We start from the raw sequence: 19,034 nt of genomic DNA on the forward strand, positions 1-19,034 counted from the left end.
CCTCTCCTTACTTTAAATGTGAATAAAAATACATTATCTCTCCTTGACCTACTTTTCACATCATTTGTTTTTGATATCTGATATCTTACACTTTCTTCCCTTTTCAGCTTTAAAGTTTTTTTTTCCCTACTCTTTCATGGAATCCTTGATTTGTTTTGTGTATTCTAACTTTCATGAAGTCTGTTTTACTGCTTAAAGTTTGCTGCTTTCTCTAGTAAACTATTCCATTTTTTTCTCCTGAGCTTTTATTTCCTTCTTTCTTTTTTTAAAATAATCTTGCTTTATTATTATTATTATTTCTTTTACATGTCAGACACATAGTAGTACATGTGGAAAATCCATAATTTGTTTTGAGTCACTTCTTATAATTTTGGCGAGTTAATTTCTTCTTCAGGAGGATCTCTAGGTCTATAATGATTTTTTAAAATACTGGTTGTTGTTTTCTTCGGTTTATTCTCTTTCCAGCTTTACTTCTTTTTTTTTTAATTTTAATTTTTTTTACTTGCCTCCCTGTTTTTTTCTTTTTATTTTTTTATTTAATTTTAAAAATATTTTTAGTTTTCAGCATTGATTTTCATAAGAGTTTGAATTACAAATTTGTGGCTGATAGTGAACTCCCTTCACTCCGCCTCAGCAGCTTTTCCCACTAACCTCTGTTGTCTTTGGTGTTTGTGGATTGAGAAGTCTGGTAACTGCCACAGCTCACTGATTCAGGGCGCTAGGGCCTGTTCCACCCGGCTCCCTGTCTGGTTGGTCCACGCACTGCTCACACTGGGCTCTGATCCGCTCTGCTCTGCTCTCAGTTCTGTGCGATAGACCTTACCCCGCGACCATCTGGGCTGTCCTGGGCTGGAGCCCTGCTTCCCTCTGCTATTTCGTGGGTTCTGCAGTTCTAGAATTTGTTCAGGACCTGGGTGGGGAGCTCATGTATGTCCCTGCTTTCTAGCTGCCACCTTGGCTCCTGTTGGACCAGCTTTACTTCTTTAATTGTGGCTTTATGCTTAGTCCAGATTTTGTCTCCTGCTATGCTTTTAGGGGGAATGTTCAGCACTGCTTTGTTTTGTCCTCTTGTGGCCTCCACTAAGGGATCTTTGAAGATCAGCATGCTAGATCTTCAGGGCTTTCTCCTGCATCTTGTACAAAGTGTTAGGTGCCTCAGAGATCCTGGAAATCTGTTCCTGTCTGAGTATTTCCTGTCACTTGGATCCCTGGGACTCCCAATATCACCACCCTGGGACTTTCTGTCCTGCCTTGGGCTTTCTTAGAGGTCTTCTGACTTTGATGTCTCTGGACACAAAGCATTGTACTCTATGGATACTTCTGACCCATTGATGGTTTCACTGTGAAGCTGGGTTTTTTGTTTTTGCCTTCTCTATTGCTGGCTTTGCTATTAGTCTTCTTTCCTATTGCCCGTAGATTTTTGGTTGACTTTTTGTGTAGTCATGGGGTAGATGAAGTCATTTACTATAGTTTCTCATTGAATTTCTTGATCATTATTTGAAATGGTCTGGGGGACCCTGAATTTCAGATTTTTGCTGAAGTAGGTACATGGAATCTGGATATTCTACCTCCATTCTGTCTTGACTAGAAGTCCAGGTTCATTTCCCCTTGTAAACCAGGATAAACATTTTTTCAGAGGGCCAGTAAACCATACATAAGGATCCGTGTGGGCTGCATTTTGTCTTAGAAAACCACAGATAAGCATTATCTATGTTCTGTTCTATTTTTATTTTGTTTAATATTTCCCAATTATATTTTAATTTGATTCAGGTGTGTTGCGAAAGGCATGTTTGATACTTCTGCTTTAGAAGACTTGTTTTGTGAACATTTAGTGGGACTGGGTTATATGAGGTTTTTTTTTCCCACTTCACTGCACTCTAATTCTTCCCACTCTAGATGAATTGAATATCTTGCCTTTTTGCTTCTATCCCATATCCCTTTTTCCCCTCTTCCCCCCTTCCCATTTCTTCTGGCAGAACAAACACTAAGTGTTTGTTGTGTGACCTACAGAAGAATATCTGTTACTGACACAAGTAGATTCCTACCTGACAGGAAGGGAGATTCTGCTGATTGGGTGTCCCTGAAGAGCACCGGAAGAGGACAAAATAAAATGAATATACCCCTCCAGAAAGTCAGGAAATAATTAGTCCCCAAATCCAGTTTTGCACTTCATTTGTTGTATCTACAGAATGATTGAGGAGGTTGATTTCAGGCTTCTCCACATCTGGCATTGATTTCAAAAGCCCAGCCTAAATGAGGAGGCCAGTGTCATATTAACTGGGCTCTTGGTAAGGAGAGGTGGTTCGAGCCACTCTGCTCTAAAAGCCTGGGAAATACATCACTCTGAGTCTTGTGTTCTGCTATTATCCAAGAATAGGTTTTGTAATTGACCTTCCTAGAGCTCTTCTGTTGCATAGGATGTGCCAAAGATCTTGAGCAAGGTGTTCGAAACTCCTATTAGTGACAGTGGCATTGTTCTGTGATAGATAAATTGGTCTTAGGAAACAGATTGTGGAGAGATGGGCAAAATTGTGATGATGCAAAAAGGAAACATTTTATCTTTAAAAACATATATAAAAATTAAGGAAATGTACCTGTGTCTATTTTTTCATCATCTTAATTTCCCAATTTACTTCTTTTCTACCAAGAATCATACCTTAATATAGCAAAGAATAATGAAAAGAGGGAAAAGTGCAATTAAGTAAAACTAACCAGCACTCTAAGAATCATATTTTATGAAATATTACACATCCATAGTGTTCAGACTCTGCAAAGAAGGGAGAAATGTATATTTCCATCTTTTTTTCAGCAAAACTATGTTGTACTAATTATATAGTTTTTATTTTTAATTTTGTTGTTCTTTCCATTTACTTTCTTTTTTATGTTGGATTCCATTATTTATTATTTAATATTTTTTAGTTTTCAGCATTAATTTCCACAAGATGTCGAGTTACAGATTTTCTCCCCATTTCTACCCTCCCCCCCCACTCCAAGATGGCATATATTCTCATTGCCCTGTTCTCCAGTCAGCCCTCCCTTCTGTCACTCCCTCCTCCTCCCCCCATCCCTTTTCCCCTTACTTTGTTGTAGGGCAAGATAGATTTCTATGCCCCATTACCTGTGTATCTTATTTCCCAGTTGCATATAAAAATAACTTTTTTTTTGAGCATCTGCTTTTAAAATTTGAATTCCAAATTCTCTCCCCTCTTCCCTCCCCACTGACTCTCCCTAAGAAGGCAAGCAATTCAACAAAGGCAACATGTGTATCATTATGTAAAACCCTTCCACAATACTCATGTTGTAAAAGACTAACTATATTTCCCTCCATCCTATCCTGTCCCCCTTTATTCAATTTTCTCCCTTGGTCCTGTCCCTTTTCAAAAGTGTTTGCTTTTGATTACTTCTTCCCCCTGTCTGCCATCCCTTCTATCGTACACCCTTCCTTATCCCCTTCACCCTACTTTCATGTGGGGTAAGATACCCAATTGAGCGTGTATGTTATTCCCTCCTCAAGTCAAATCCAATGACAGCAGGATTCAGTCATTCACCCTCACCTGCCCCCTCTTCCCTTCCTACAGCACTGCTTTTTCTTGCCACTTTTATGTGAGATAATTTACCCCATTCTGTCTTTCCCTTTCTCCCTCTCTCAATATATTCCTCTCTCATCCCTTAATTTGATTTTTTTAGCTATCCTCCCTTCACATTGAACTCACTCTGTGCCCTCTGTCTATATCTATCTATCTATCTATCTATATATGTATATATATGTATATGTATGTATGTATATATGTATATGTGTGTGTGTGTGTATATGTGTGTGTGTGTGTGTGTGTGTGTGTGTGTGTGTGTGTGTGTATTCCCTTCAGCTACCCTAATACTGAGGTCTCATGAATTACACACATCATCTTTCCATGTAGGAATGTAAACAAAACAGTTCAACTTTAGTAAGTCCCTTTTGATTTTTCTTTCCTGTTTACCTTTTCATGCTTCTCTTGATTCTTGTGTTTGAAAGTCAAATTTTCTATTCAGCTCTGGTCTTTTCACTGAGAAAGCTTGAAAGTCCTCTGTTTTATTGAAAGTCTATATTTTGCCTTGGAGCATTATACTCAGTTTTGCTGGGTAGGTGATTCTTGGTTTTAATCCTAACTCCTTTGACCTCTGAAATATCATATTCCATGCCCTTTGATCCCTTAATGTGGAAGCTGCTAGATCTCGTGTTATCCTGATTGTGTTTCCACAATACTCAAATTGTTTCTTTCTGGCTACTTGCAGTATTTTCTCCTTGACCTGGGGATTCTGGAATTTGGCAACAACATCCCTAGGAGTTTTCTTTTTGGGATCTTTTTCAAGAGGCAATCAGTGGATTCTTTCAATTTCTATTTTACTCTCTGGCTGTAGAATATCAGGGCAATTTTCCTTGATAATTTCTTGAAAGATGATGTCTAGGCTCTTTTTTTGATCATGGCTTTCAGGTAGTCCAGTAATTTTTAAGTTATCTCTCCTGGATCTATTTTTCAGGTCAGTGGTTTTCCCAATGAGATATTTCACATTGTCTTCCATTTTTTCATTTCTTTGGTTCTGTTTTATAATATCTTGATTTCTCATAAAGTCACTAGCTTCCACTTGCTCCAATCTAATTTTTAAGGTAGTATTTTCTTCAGTGGTCTTTTGGACCTTCTTTTCCGTTTGGCTAATTCTGCCTTTCAAAGCATTCTTCCCTCATTGGCTTTTTGGAGTTCTTTTGCCACTTGGGTTAGTCTATTTTTTAAGGTGTTATTCAGTATTTTTTGGGTCTCCTTTAGCAAGTCATTGACTTGTTTTTCATGATTTTCTTTCATCACTCTCATTTCTCTTCCCAACTTTTCCTCTACTTCTCTTACTTGCTTTTCCAAATCTTTTTGAGCTCTTCCATGGCCTGAGACCAATTCATATTTTTTTGGAGGCTTTTGATGTAGGCTCTTTGGCTTTGTTGACTTCTTCTGGCCGTATGTTTTGGTCTTCTTTGTCACCAAAAACAAGATTCCAAAGTCTGAGTCTGAATCTGAGTCTGTTTTTGCTGCCTGGCCATGTTTCCATCCAATTACTTGACCCTTGAGCTGTTTGTCAGCATATGACTGCTTGTAGAGTAGAGAGTATTTTGTCCCAAGCTTTAGGGGCTGTGCTGCTGTTTTCAGAGCTACCTTTACTCAGCAAACTCTGTCACACCAGCGTTCCTCCTCCCCCAAGAACTGCCAACCCAAACGGTGACCCAGATCCAAGCAGGCTCTACATTCCCACTCTGATCTGCCGCTTCATTCCTCCCATAGGGTGAGCCTGGGGCTGGAAGCAACCACAGTTGGAGCTCTGGAAGCAGCCCCAGAGCCGTACCACTTCTGCACCCTCAGGGCTAGGGCTTACCACGTACTCCTTTCACTCCATTCTAGCAGTTCTACCCACTAACCTTCTATGTTGTTTTTGGCGTTTGTGGGTTGAGAAGTCTGGTAACTGCCACAGTTCAATGATTCAGGGCCCTACTGCCTGTTCTGCTCAGCTCCCTGTCTGGTTGGTCCTGGCGCAGCCCACACTGGGCTGTGCTTCGCTCCGCTCACAGTTCCATGCAACAGACCCTTCCCAGTGACCATCCAGGCTGTCCTGGGCTGGAGCCCTGCTTCCCTCTGCTATTTCATGGGTTCTGCCGCTTTAGAATTTGTTCAGAGCCATTTCTTACAGGTGTTTGGAGGGACCTGGTGGAGAGCTTAAGCAAGTCCCTGCTTTCCAGCTGCCATCTTGGCTCCGCCCCTCCATTTACTTTCTGTTGTAGACATTGTATACATTATTTTCCTGGTTCTGCTTATTTCAGTTTGTATCATATTCAGTTCATATTTGTCTTCTCAGGCTTCTTTGTAAATTCTTTATTTTCCTTTTTTTGTGGTCTAGTAATATTCCATCACATTCATAATTTGTTTAGTCATTTCCCAATTCATGAGGACAAACCTATTTTTTTTTTTTTTTACGATTAAGTGTTTCAAGCTAGAGGCAGCATGATAATCTGAATAATTGTAATGACTTTACACAAGTTCTACTAAAGTTTCAAGGCTTCCTTTGTCTTGGGACCTTATGTTTTTACATCCTTTCTCTTGAAGAATATCACTTTAGTCAGAACTTTGGTGACTCAAAGCCAAGTTCCCCATTTTTAGTCTAAATGACTTGTGCTTTTTTTCTTATGCAGTAGTTCCTCCTGGAAGTCCTGGACCCATTACACGCCATGAATCCTATGACAGTTTAGCCTCAGACCACAGCGGACAAGAGGATGAAGAATGGCTTTCCCAGGTGGGAACCCAGGGAAGGAGGTATAAGTGTTGGGGAGTTAATGGAAGGGAAAATGGAAACCCATTATCCTCTTTGGTTTGTTTTGAGGATTCACGTTATATCAAGGACAGGAGGAATCATTAAATCTATTTAAGATTTTCATATGTTAACAAAATGTCTCTCAAATTTAAGGTATCTCACTGTTATTTAGCAGCTTGCATTAGTTTCCACACAATGGAGGATAAAATATGCATATCTTCTAAGCAATCCAGCATTTATACCCCCTGACCTTGGATTTCAGATGGGCTCTTTAAAATGCCCTTTCATTAGGGTTAAAATAAATGAGAAAGAGTTGACCTTAAAAGAAAACAGTGAAGCTATTATTCAATGTCTTTGGGATTTATTCTGTTAGGCAAAATTTCCTACAGATTGGGCTGTACTTTCATTATGTAAGTAAGTGCAACATCTTCTTCTTCAAAATGCCTAATCTTGCAAAGCTCTCTTGCCTTTCCCATGCTCGTATTAATGCAGTTTCCAGTGGCCAATGAACCTAATCTATCACAACCTCATTTGACTCCTCTTTTCCTGCCAGGTGAAGTTGTCTTCATTGCTTGAAGCTTTGAAGTCAAATGTTCTTGGGTGGGTTTTCAAAGTTATGTGATTACAAATGACTGTTACAACAAATGCCATTGTTTTGTCTGCCTGGGATCTGACATCATCAGGGAGATTAGTAGTTGAGCTCAGATTACCAATCTGGCAGATTTCTCATCAGGCAGGTGCACCCCTCCTCCCAGCCTCTTACACCCCACCCCCATACATAGTGGCTAGGCACAGTGGGTAAAGTGAATGATGTATCAGCGAGCTTGGCCTGGAGAAGGTGGGAAACTTGGGAAGAGTTGCCTAGGTAGTGACTGTGGCCCAGGGATTAAAGGCTAGGATAAGTGGTTTATCCTCTGGAATCTAGTGGTAGTTCCACTTTCACCCAGCACCACATTGGGTTAAAGCCACAATGTCTAGGTGGCTTTTAAATTGAAAATTTTATACCCACTTACAGAATACTGTGAAAAAATGCTGCCCTTCACTTCAACTTTTCAATTAGAACAGGGGGTAATGTGTGCTGTCAGTGTGAAGTCTGTACAATATGTTTGTCCTGCACACAACAGGAGAATGAATAGGAACATCTGGCCATTGCCTCTGTGAAATTGCACAGGCATCTGTTTACCTCTTGGCTCTGTGACACTGACAGTTTCCAGCTTCAGATGCACAGAATGCTGTATCTGTGCCCTAATTTACCTCATTGCCTCTAAGCCACTAGAATCTGAAATGTCCATAGCCAGCCTTAGTTTCACCTTAAGATCAATAGGTATATAGATGTTCCCCTTCACACTTTTTTCCCTTGAGGGCTCACAATCCTAGAGCTACCTTCTCCTTTGCAATTACTTTTTGCCAAAAATTGAATCACCTTAAGCACAGAAATATGACCTCAGTAAAGGAAACAAAGGCAAAATTTTGGCACATCTATTTTTATCAAGTGTAGAAAGTAAAAGTCACATTTGATGTGCTCAGAGGTAGATTTAGCAATTACAGGACATTAAGAAATGTTGCCTCTTCATCTCTGGTTTCCATATAGCTCACTTGGGGTCTAGGCACTCTGTTTGTGAAATCCGGGAACACCATCTATCAGGGCTGCCCAACCTTCGGTTTTTGTTGAAACAATAGAAAATGTATTTTGATTTGCCATTTTAGTGAGAACTCTGGGGTGGCTCAGCTTCATTTACTAAGCATTTATGTAAATTTCCATGCTTGTAGGCTGGCCGCATAAATCACACTGCAGGGCCGCATTTTGGACAGCCCTGCCATGTATCTATTTTTTGGATTTTGTTCTTTAAAAATAATTTTCAATTTTTCGTATGCTTTGAATTTTTTTTAAAGCACTCAATACGATAACAACTATTTTGATTTTGCAGTGCTGAGAAGGGAGGCAGTTTTGGTCCTCCAATTTCATTTTCATATTAAATTGTGTGTAAACTCATTTTACTGATGCAGATCAGCAATGTTTCTGCAACTCAGAGTTTTTGAGAATTGGATGTACCAAGTAGTTGAGTGACCTGTCCAAGGTCAAACAGCTAGTATTTGGCAGAAGCAGGACCAGATTCCAAGCGTGGCTCTCCATCCATTCTGCCTTGCTGCCTCTTAACAGTTGTTAAGGGTGTGTTTTTCTTTCTTCATTTTAAGTATATAATTCATGAAACACATTGGCATTTCCTGTCTCTATAGCAAGAATAGTGACAGAATAATGATACATGTTATGGATGAAAACTTTTTTATCTCTTCACTATGTTTCAGAAACTTTGAGTTATTAAAGAAAAATCCAGTTTTTCATAAAAACAGCTAACTTCTCATTTAAAAAGTAGTTCTTGGAGGTGGGGGAAGTGGGGCATGATAGCAATAGAATAAGCTTAGTAACATTTGTTGATGGGAAGATACTGGTTTCAGGTGTTCAGAATTATTTCAGACCTTTTCTTTTCCTTGGATAGTTCAAGAACAGCATCAAGTTTGTCATGAGCTTGGTCCTCAGGGAAGGAATTACTTTTAATCTGTGGATTGATAGGTGTAGGATTCATTGTATGTCTGCATAGTGGTAAGTACTGTATGGAATGTGGGAAAGATATAGCCCTTAGGGAGAACAAAAGGTAGGCTGCAACTTTTCCTTTTTGGCATTTTTTGTGGGTGGGGTTTATTATTTGTATGTCTGTTTGTTTATGTGAAAGCCAGAGGAGGGTTGTGGTATGGCTGCCTCTTCAAACTGTAATCAGGATCACCATTCAGTGGCAGGAGCCTCCTTGCGCTCCTATTTGATTAAGATGGGCTTCCTGGAGGAAATGGGCTTGGAGCAAAGGGTGGGGAGTGGTTTGATGAAAGGCAAACAGAGGTACATGCCTGGATATATTTTAATTATGCTAGACCTGTTCTGTTCCAGGTTGAAATTGTGACACACACTGGACCCCATAGACGTCTGTGGATGGGTCCCCAGTTCCAATTCAAAACCATTCACCCTTCCGGCCAAACCACAGTTATATCATCAAGTTCCTCTGTGCTGCAGTCTCATGGCCCAAGTGACACTCCCCAGCCCCTTTTGGATTTTGATACTGATGACCTGGATCTGAATAGCCTCAGGTAAGAAGAACTTGGGGAGTATCATGAAGACCAAGGTAAATATTGTGGACTCAGTTCCTAAATATAATATAGACATACACACACACACACACACACACACACACACACACACACACACATACACACATATATCATATATATCATATACACACACACGCACACACACATATACATACACACATACACACATATATCATATATATCATACACACACACACATATCTGTATGTATATATATATATATATATATACACACATACATACATACATATACACATACATATTTATTTAGCCAGGGCAATTGGGGTTAAGTGACTTGCTCAAGGGCACTCAGCTAGGAAGGGTGGCAAGTGTCTGAGGCTGGATTTGAACTCAGGTCCTCCTTACTCCAGGGCCAGTGCTCCACTCACTGCGCCACCTAGCTGCCCCTTTATGTTTCCTTTGGAATAAGAATGTAAAACTTTAAAGGTTATTTTGGCTTACCTGATTTTGTGCACACTGGATTTGGAGTCAGAAGACCTTGGTTCAAATACTAGCTCTTTCACAATGACCTGTAAGGTTTTGAACAAGATCATTTGGCCAGACCTTCTCATTTTATAGAAGAGGGGCCTGAAGCCTGAGAAGAACATCCTTATTGAAGGCTCCTCAGGTAGTAAGTAATAGAATTGGGATTTGGACCAAGGCTCTCTGATTCCAAATTCAACAATATTTCCCCAGCACCTCTGTTTACATGTTATATTCATAACATATTGGGTAGCTATAAAGGACTCTATTATATGTCATCTAGTGTTATTTTCATGTAAACATTACCATATTGAAAGACCAAATCTGTCTTTTCCACAGTCATTCCTGAATCAAGGCAACCTTCTTATTAATCACAATTGTTTCTTTACTGATAGTTTTCATCTTTCTACCAATGCTATTCCCTCTGAGCCATATTCTCCTAATTACCAAATATAGTGAGTGGCCTGTCCTTAGTTTTCATTCTACTTAGCCTTTCTGTAAATTTTGACACTATTGAGCATCCCTTCCTCTTTCTCCTCCTTTGACTTCTGTAACATAACTGTCTTGGTTTTCCTTCTGCCTCCCCAACTGTTGCTTCTCAATCACTCTTGATTTTTCTTAATCTTCCTGCCTCTAGAATCAATATAGTAAAATTTGTGAGATGCAGCCAAAGAAGTACATAAGAGAAAATTTATATCGCTAAACACTTAAATCAGTATGAAAGAGATCAATGAAATGGGCATGCAGTTTAAAAAAAATAGCAAACAAATTAAGAATCCCCTATTAAACACCAAAATGGAAATAATGAAAATCAAAGGAGAGATTAATAAAATTCAAAGTTTAAAAAAACCCAAACATTGAACTAATTAAACTAGGAGCTGGTTTGATAAACCAGTAAAATAGATAAACCATTGGTTAATTGATATTAAAAAAAGGAACAAGAAAACCAAATTACCAGTCTCAAAAATGAAAAGGATAAATGCATCACCAATGAAAATAAAATTAAAGCAATTGTTGGGAGTTATTTTGCCTAGTTATATGCCAATAAAACTGACAGTCTAAATGAAGTGGATGAATATTTTTAAAAATATAAATTGCCCAGATTAAAGAAGAGGAAATGGAATACTTAAATAGCCCTGTCTTAGAAAAAGAAATTAAGCGAGTCGTAAATGAACTCCCTAACAAAAAAATCCTCAGGACCAGATGGATTTAACAGTGAATTCTATCTTAACATTTAAAGAAGGGCATTTCGGTGGTGCAGTGAATAGAGCACTGGCCCTGGAGTCAGGAGGGCCTGAGTTCAAATCCAGCCTCAGACACTTTACACATTTCCTAGCTGTGTGACCTTGGGCAAGTCACTTAACCCCAATTCCCCTGCCTTCCCCCCTCCAAAAAAAAATTTAAAGAATAATTAATTCCAATAGTATTCAAAGAACTAGGTAAAGGAGTCCTACCAAATTCCTTCTATGATGCAAATGGTTTCGTTACCTAAACCAGAGAGAGCAAAAGAAGAGAACAAAAACTACAGATAATTTCCCTCATAAATATTGAAACAAAATTCTTAGCAGTAGCAAGCAGATTACAGCAATATATCACAAAGATCATACACTATGACTAGGTAGGATTTATACCAGGACTGCAAAGCTGGTTCAGTATTAGGAAAGCTATAAGCATAATTGATCAAATCAATAACAAGAACAAAAAAATATTATCTCAGTAGATGGAGAAAAACCTTTTGACAAAATACAACACCAATTCCTATTAAAAACACTACAAAGAATAGGAATCAAGCTTTTCTTTAAATAATAAAACCAAAAGCAAGTATTAACTGTAATGGGCATAAACTAGAAGCCTTCTCAGTAAGACTGGGGTGAAACAAGGACATCCATTATCACCACTGTTATTAATATATTGTATTAGAAATGGTAGCTATAGTATTAAGATAGGAAAAAGTAATTGAAAGAATTAGAATAGGCAAGGAGGAAACATCTTTTTGCACACAATATGATAGTATACTTAGAAAACCCTAGAGAAGTCACTAAAAAAAGGTGATACAATTAAGAACTTTAGCAAAGTTATAGGATATAAAATAAACCCACATAAAACATCAGCAATTCTATATATTACCAACAAAACCTTGCAGGAAGAGATAGTAAGAGAAATTCTATTTGAATTAACTGCAGACAATATAAAATGCTTCAGAGTCCACTTTCCAAGGTACCACCTAACACCTGTCAGATTGGGTAACATGACAGAAAAAGCAAAGGGCAAATGTTGGAGGTGATATGGAAAAGTTGGGGCACTAATGCACTGTATATGAGCACAATTACAAAATACTTCTCACACAAATAAAGACAAATCTAAGCTATTGGAGAAATATTAATTCCTCATCAGTAGGCCAGGCCAATGTAATAAAAATGAGAATTCTATCTAAATTAATTCTCTTATTCAGTGCCATATCAATCAAACTACCAAAGAATTATTTTATAGAGGTAGAAAAAATAATAACAAAATTAATCTGGAAGAAAAATGGTCAAGAATATCAAGGAAATCAATGAAAAATTTGTGAGGAGAGGCAGACTAGCAGTTCCAGATTTCAAACTGTGTTGCAAAGTGATAATCATCAGAAGTATCTGGTACTCACTATGAAATAGAATGGTTGATCAGTGGAATAGATGACGTACACATACACAGTAGGAAATGAACATTGTAATTTAGTTTTTAATAAACCCAAAAACCCAAGCTTTGGGGAAAACAACTCTCTATTTGACAAAAATTGCTGGGAAAACTGGAAAGTGATTTGGTAAAAACAAAGCATAGTCTAGTATTTTATAAGGTCAAAATGGGTACGTAATTTAGACATAAAGGGTGGTATCATATTAGCCATGTTACCAAAAAAAGCAAGAAAAATAAAGTGAGAAAATTATACTTTAATTCATACTAGGGGTTCATCAGTACTCTCTGAAGGTTGCATCCTTTGGAATTATCTTGAATCATTGTATTGATTAGAGTTGCTAAGCCTTTTACAGTTGATCATCATTACAGTGTTTTTGTTACTATGTACAGTAATCTCCTGGCTCTGTTCACTTCACTCTGCATCAATTCATTTTGTCTTTCCAGATTTTTTTAAAACCATTCCCCTTGTCATTTCTTATGTTATATTCTTATGTAATGGTATTCTATCACAATCATATACCACAACTTTTTCAGCAATTACCTAACTGATGAGCATCCTTTCAATTTCCAATTCTTTTCCACCACGAGAGGAGCTGCTATAAACATGTATGTGTGTGTATTCATATGTGCATATGTGTGTATACACATATACATATATACACATAAATATCTATCTATATCCTTTTCTTTCTCTTTGATCTCTTGAGACCAAGCAATGGTACTGCTGAATCAAAGATTATGGAGTTTTAAAGCCCTTTGGGCATAGTTCCAAATTATTCTGAAGAATGGTTGGACCAGTTCACAACTCTACCAGCAGTACGTTAGTGTCCCAATTTTTCCATATCCTCTCCAACACTTGTCCTTTTCTTTTTCTGTCATGTTAGCCAATCTGATAGATGTGAGGTAATGCTTCAGAGTTGTTTTAATTTTCATTTCTCTAATCAATAGTGATTTAGACTATTTTTTCATATGACTATTGATAGCTTTGATTCCTTCTTCTGAAAATGCCTGTTCATATCCTTTGACCATTTATCAATTGGGGAATGGCTCTTATTTTTATAAATTTGGTTCAGTTTTATCCTGCCTTATCCCATTTCTTTGCATTTCCACAAAAGCCATCCACATTGTCTGGAATGAACTTATTTCATATTTCCACCTGTTAGAATTCTTCTCTTCCTTTAGCTCATTAAAACTTCTTTTATCAACACTTTCTCCCCACCCCAAAGCAGTGATCCTTCATTTCTCAAACTTCTCATGCTCTTGACTGCTCCTGTACTCTGAAACAAATTCTGGTTTGTATCATGTTTATTTGTATATATGTCTCATCAACCCTGATAGAATATAAGCTCTTTGAGATCTAGGGCTGTGGCCTTTTATCTTTACCTGATTGCCAAAATGCCTGGCATAAAGTTGGTACATTAGAATTTTTCAAAAATTACTCACCCAGTTCCTCCTATTATTGCTACCAGCAAGTAATTTTAAAAAATTTAAATATTTTCAATTTCAAAATCTCCCTCCCTGTAACCCTCTCCCACTCTTTAAAAGGCAAGAAATACACTATTCATTACACATGTGAAATCATGCAAAACATTTCTACATTAGCCATGTTCTGAAAAAAAGAGAAAAAGAGAAAAAATTATGCTACAGTCTGTACTCTGAAACTATTTAGAGGTTTAGAGGTGGACCACATTTTTCATCTTGAGTCCTTTGGAATTGTAGTGGGTCATTGAATTGACCAAAGTTACCACAGTTGATTATCTTTACACTATTGTTACTGTGGAAATTGTCCTTCTGGTTCTTCTCTCTTCACTTTTCATCAGTTCATATAATTCTTTCCAAGTTTTTCAGAAATAATCCTCTTCATTGTTTTTTACAGCACAGTAGTATTCCATCATATTCATATACCATAATTTGTTTAGTCATTCCCCAATTGATGGACATTCCCTCAGTTTTCAATTCTTTGCCATTACAGAAAGAGTTGCTATAAATATTTTTGTATGTATGGGTCTTTTTCCTTTTTCTTTGCTCTTTTCCCCAGGTCACTTTTAAAGTTCCCTTGCTTTAGGGACACTATACCAAGAACTGTTGAGTAAGTATTGAGGCATCTGTCTCTTCTATTCTGAAGCTTTCATTCTATTAACAATACCTTTCAAGCTCTGATTATTCAAATGTTTTCAGATCCTTACAATTGCAGGGCCCCAAAATGCTGTGCTCCTTTGTACTTTTCTCTTTCTCTCTCTCTCTCTCTCTCTCTCTCTCTCTCTCTCTCTCTCTCTCTCTCTCTCTCTGAGTCTTGGCATGGAGTAACATAGACTCTTTTAGTGAGTGGTTTTTTTTTTAAATTTAATTCATGTTTAATTGCTATCGTATCCTATTGTAGGCTTATTTTCACTGAAATTCATGATTCCCTATCATCCCTTGGGATCTCTCTTGCCCCCAGTGAATATTTGTGTTTCTGATCATATTTCTCTAAATGTAGATTGTAAGATCTTTTCCAAAACGATTTTGTTTTATGATGTCCTTCTTGGATTTCTAATTGCTTGAAGCCTGATTATATCCTGTTTTCTGACCTTGTTGGTGTTGGCATCACCTTCCAATTAAATATCATCTGAAATTTGTATCTGAATATTGTTTACTCTTTCAAGTCACTGAAATAATACATTAAAGATAAAATATTTTGGAAGAAAAAGCAAAGGAGAAACTCCCTATTAAATTTTGTCTGTCTTTGTTTCCTATGGATTTTCTGACCTGTTTGTTGTGACAATAGATATTTAGTAATTTTTCCTATCATCTTTTTCTGAAGTTGGGTGCATCCTTAGATTTTATGATTTCAGTCTTCCTTAGCAAATTAACTTGCTATCCCACAGCTTAGTATATTAGTCTCTTTTGACCAGTAAACTAAAAGGTCATTCCAATGCTAAACAAAATTCCTGAATGCCCCTTTTTATGAATATATCTTTACCAATGAAAATACTGGGGAAAATTCTCATCTTGATTTGAAACTAAGAAATGGATTCAGTTAATCTTTTTCCTTGTGTTCCTTCTGCCAAATAATCCATCATATGATAAAAGTTTTTACCTGCCACATTGCCATCAGCAATAATATCTCTTTAGAACAAAGCAGAGCCACTAGTAAAAAGCCACTGTTTCTTATGAAAGAATGACTCATGCCAAATAGAGAAGTGTTCTTTACCATTTCCCTGCCTTTAAAAAATGAACCAAACATCTATGGATTGTTTCATTTTTTCTTGCTCTATCTTTGATCTTTCTTTTTCATACCCCTTCATACTGCCATCTTGAAGTATAAGAATGGCTCTCCTTTCTCTCTTTCCTTTGTAGGATACAAGCAAGCCAACAGTTCCAGAACAGAATTAGTGCCAAGAGTTTTTAGTGGTTTGGAATACTGTAAAATTTGCTTGTGGTGAGATAGCTGAGCTCTTTCCTTCCAAGTAGGGGAAACCCGCTCCTTTTAGTCATTGATCTTTCCAGCAATATTCCACTTCCACCCATGTTACTCCATCTAGCACTTATTCAAGCACTGCACGTTGTAAAGTTCAGTCAATCTGTGGGTTGGGTCAGAGCTTTTGCTCCAGGCTTTAGAAATTCTTTCTGGCCCTTCACAGCATCTCTTAAATAAATAAAATAAAATGGTATGTGGGTTGGTTACTGTAAGGCCCTGTTTAATTGATCTATATACACTTTGGGAAACTTTATACTATACATTCATCAAATATAGCAATTATATTTGATTATGGTGTTTTTGTTCATTTCTTAGAAAAAGAAAATTGTGCTTCTGTCACTTCTGAAGAACAACCCTTCCCCCTTCTTCCACCCTCAACTCATATAGTTCCTTCCCATGAAACATTACGAAACAAATTTCAGTCAATTCTTTGAGAATTTATTGAGTATCTATTATGGGCAAGGCACCAAGTGCAGCAATATCATTTCAATATAGCCTCTCTCCCGTCTAAGTTACTATATCATCTCATTAAAAAAGTAGACTAAATCAAGCCAAAAATAATTTTCCCTTTGGTCTAGACATGTGCTTTCATCATTATAATGAACACCCCACTGATCCAGATCATCAATTCATATCTAACCTGGTATCTTATAGCCACTTGTTGCCTTTGTATATTGATTACCTTTGTCATTAATGAAGTTGTCTCGTGGCCCTCATGAAGTTCTTTGATTTGGACTTCTCTAATAGATTTATCATTTAATCCTAGGTGTGCATAGAGTATGGAACTGGGTTCCCAGTGTATGCCCAGATCACGTTTTATGTCCCCACACATATGTCCCCATTATTGTATCATAGATCCACGTGTTTGTGTCTTATTCCCATTACTAGATTTTATGCCATGGTATTTTCGCTCCTTGAAGGTAGGAATTGTTTTGTTCTTCTTTTTATCTGGTACTTACCAGGCACTTAAATGTTTGTTGAATGAATAAGATTAGGCATCACATTGGACTAACACATTTGATCTTCCCTGTTGACTAGAAGAGTGCTCTACACATAATAGCCATGTAATGTTTGTTGAATGAATGAGTGGAGGTATGTGTATAAGGCATTCCTTATAGAAAGAAGAGTATCCAAAAAATGCAGAAAAGTATGGCCATTTTCATGAGAATAGGAGTCTAGTTTGTGTGTTTGTCTGTGTATACAGTAGATCAGAGGTATAGTGAGTAAAGAGCTGGCCTCATCAGAATGATGTGGGTTCAAGCCTCACTCCTGAAACATAAAAGTTGCATAACAATTACTGATTTACATTAGCAGAGCAAGTTTCCACACAAGGGGTTTATAAATAAAATTGTTGTTCTGAACCAAGAAAAAATGCAGTACATATAGGAAATTAGTCAGAGATGAAGCTGTTATTATGATCATATGGAGACCGGAATACCATGCCTTCTGAATTAACTTTTGACTCTGACCATTGGTGCATTATGGAAAGTTCATTTTATTTTAGCCTGCATCTTCTTTTCTGGCAATATAACCTGTAGTTAGTTTAAAAAATTATTTAAAAGACTATTTGAATGTTAGTTGTCCCTCCTCTCTGACACAGTGCTGAATATTTAATAGGATCATTCCTTTTCCTTTTGCCCTAATCTTATTTGATTGTGGTTGGACAACATTACCTCACCTTTGGAGACTGCATTAATTCAGTTTTATTTAACACACATTTAAGTGCCTGCTATGTTCAGTGCTCTGTATTAGACCCTGGGGATACAAAGACAAAACCAGCCAATAATCCCTGCCCTCTGAGGAGCTTATAGTCTACTGGGATTTGCATTTTATAAACCTCAATATGGCATGACCTTTGACTTCCCATCTATTTGAATCACTACCCTCCTTTTTTTACTGTGAATTGTGAGCTCCTACAGAACAGCTATACCTGTGGTTTTTCTTCTAACCACTATTCTCAGCCTCTAGTATAAAGCTATGTTTCATATAGGTACTCACCTACTGCTCGTAGTCTGATACCCTGACTGCCAGGATCTTTATTGAAATGAGGAAAGACCAGAACCCTAATTGAGCAGTGATCCACAATGGATTCAGGATTATTGAACTGACGACAGGGCAGCTGGGAAATAAATGTATAAATGGTTAACACCTGGAGAAGGGAGACAGTTGAGCAGCTAGGAAAACTTCTAAGCTAACAGTAGGCTAAATATGTGGAAACTTGATTTGTCATGGATAGTTCCTGATACAGTAGTAGTTGAATATTCTGTGTCTTTCAACATACATGCTTTAACAGTCCAGAAACACTAGTTTCTTTAAATTATCTCCCTATAAAACAATATCAAATAGTTCACCATTGCCTGTAGTCCAGACACCTTAACAACATTCAAGGCTTTCACTGTACCCCACTATTATTCTTTGACCATACTTTCCTCCTCTCTCTTCTCTTCACCGTCTATACAAAACTCACTCGATCTTCAAAGTCAAGCTCTAGTACTATATTTTCCATGAATCCTTCCCTCACTGCCCCAGATCACTTTGATCTCTCACATCTCTGAATTTCTTTATCACTAAAGTCATTATCTAATGCTTCAGTGTAAGTGACCATGGTTTCTTGAAGATTGTGTCTCTGGAGCTCAAGCTTTGACACTTTCCTACCAAGCTGCAAAATATAGGCATGATGATGAGCTCTCTAACTATTGTCCTTGTATCAGCTTAGCTAATCTTATGCCTAGAAGAGACATAAATAGAAGGTTGGCTGCCAGGGCATAGCCAAGATGGTATAGTCGCAGGAAGAAGTAGTGAACTCCACACCCAAACTCCTCCAAACAGATCTAGAAGAAGCTCTAGGCTGAATGCTGATAGGGAAATCTAAGAAGTAACACTCATTTTTTCCAGCCCAGGTCAGCACAGGAAGACAGAGATGTATATG

At 37.6% G+C, this 19,034-nt stretch overlaps 1 protein-coding gene across 9 annotated transcripts in view; it reads left to right on the forward strand.

Annotated features, from left to right (window-relative positions):
• BCAS3 (BCAS3 microtubule associated cell migration factor) overlaps window positions 1–19,034 on the forward strand; it is a 772,682-nt gene that overhangs the window by 407,125 nt on the left and 346,523 nt on the right. For all 9 annotated transcript variants that reach the window (XM_036754180.1, XM_036754172.1, XM_036754177.1 and 6 more), the window contains 2 exons: window positions 6,209–6,309; window positions 9,269–9,465. In XM_036754180.1, coding sequence (XP_036610075.1) covers window positions 6,209–6,309; window positions 9,269–9,465 — 298 coding nt within the window. The remainder of the gene's footprint in view (window positions 1–6,208; window positions 6,310–9,268; window positions 9,466–19,034) is intronic.

The sequence above is a fragment of the Trichosurus vulpecula genome, chromosome 4 (assembly GCF_011100635.1).
Source record: "Trichosurus vulpecula isolate mTriVul1 chromosome 4, mTriVul1.pri, whole genome shotgun sequence".
NCBI classification, from domain to species: domain Eukaryota; kingdom Metazoa; phylum Chordata; class Mammalia; order Diprotodontia; family Phalangeridae; genus Trichosurus; species Trichosurus vulpecula.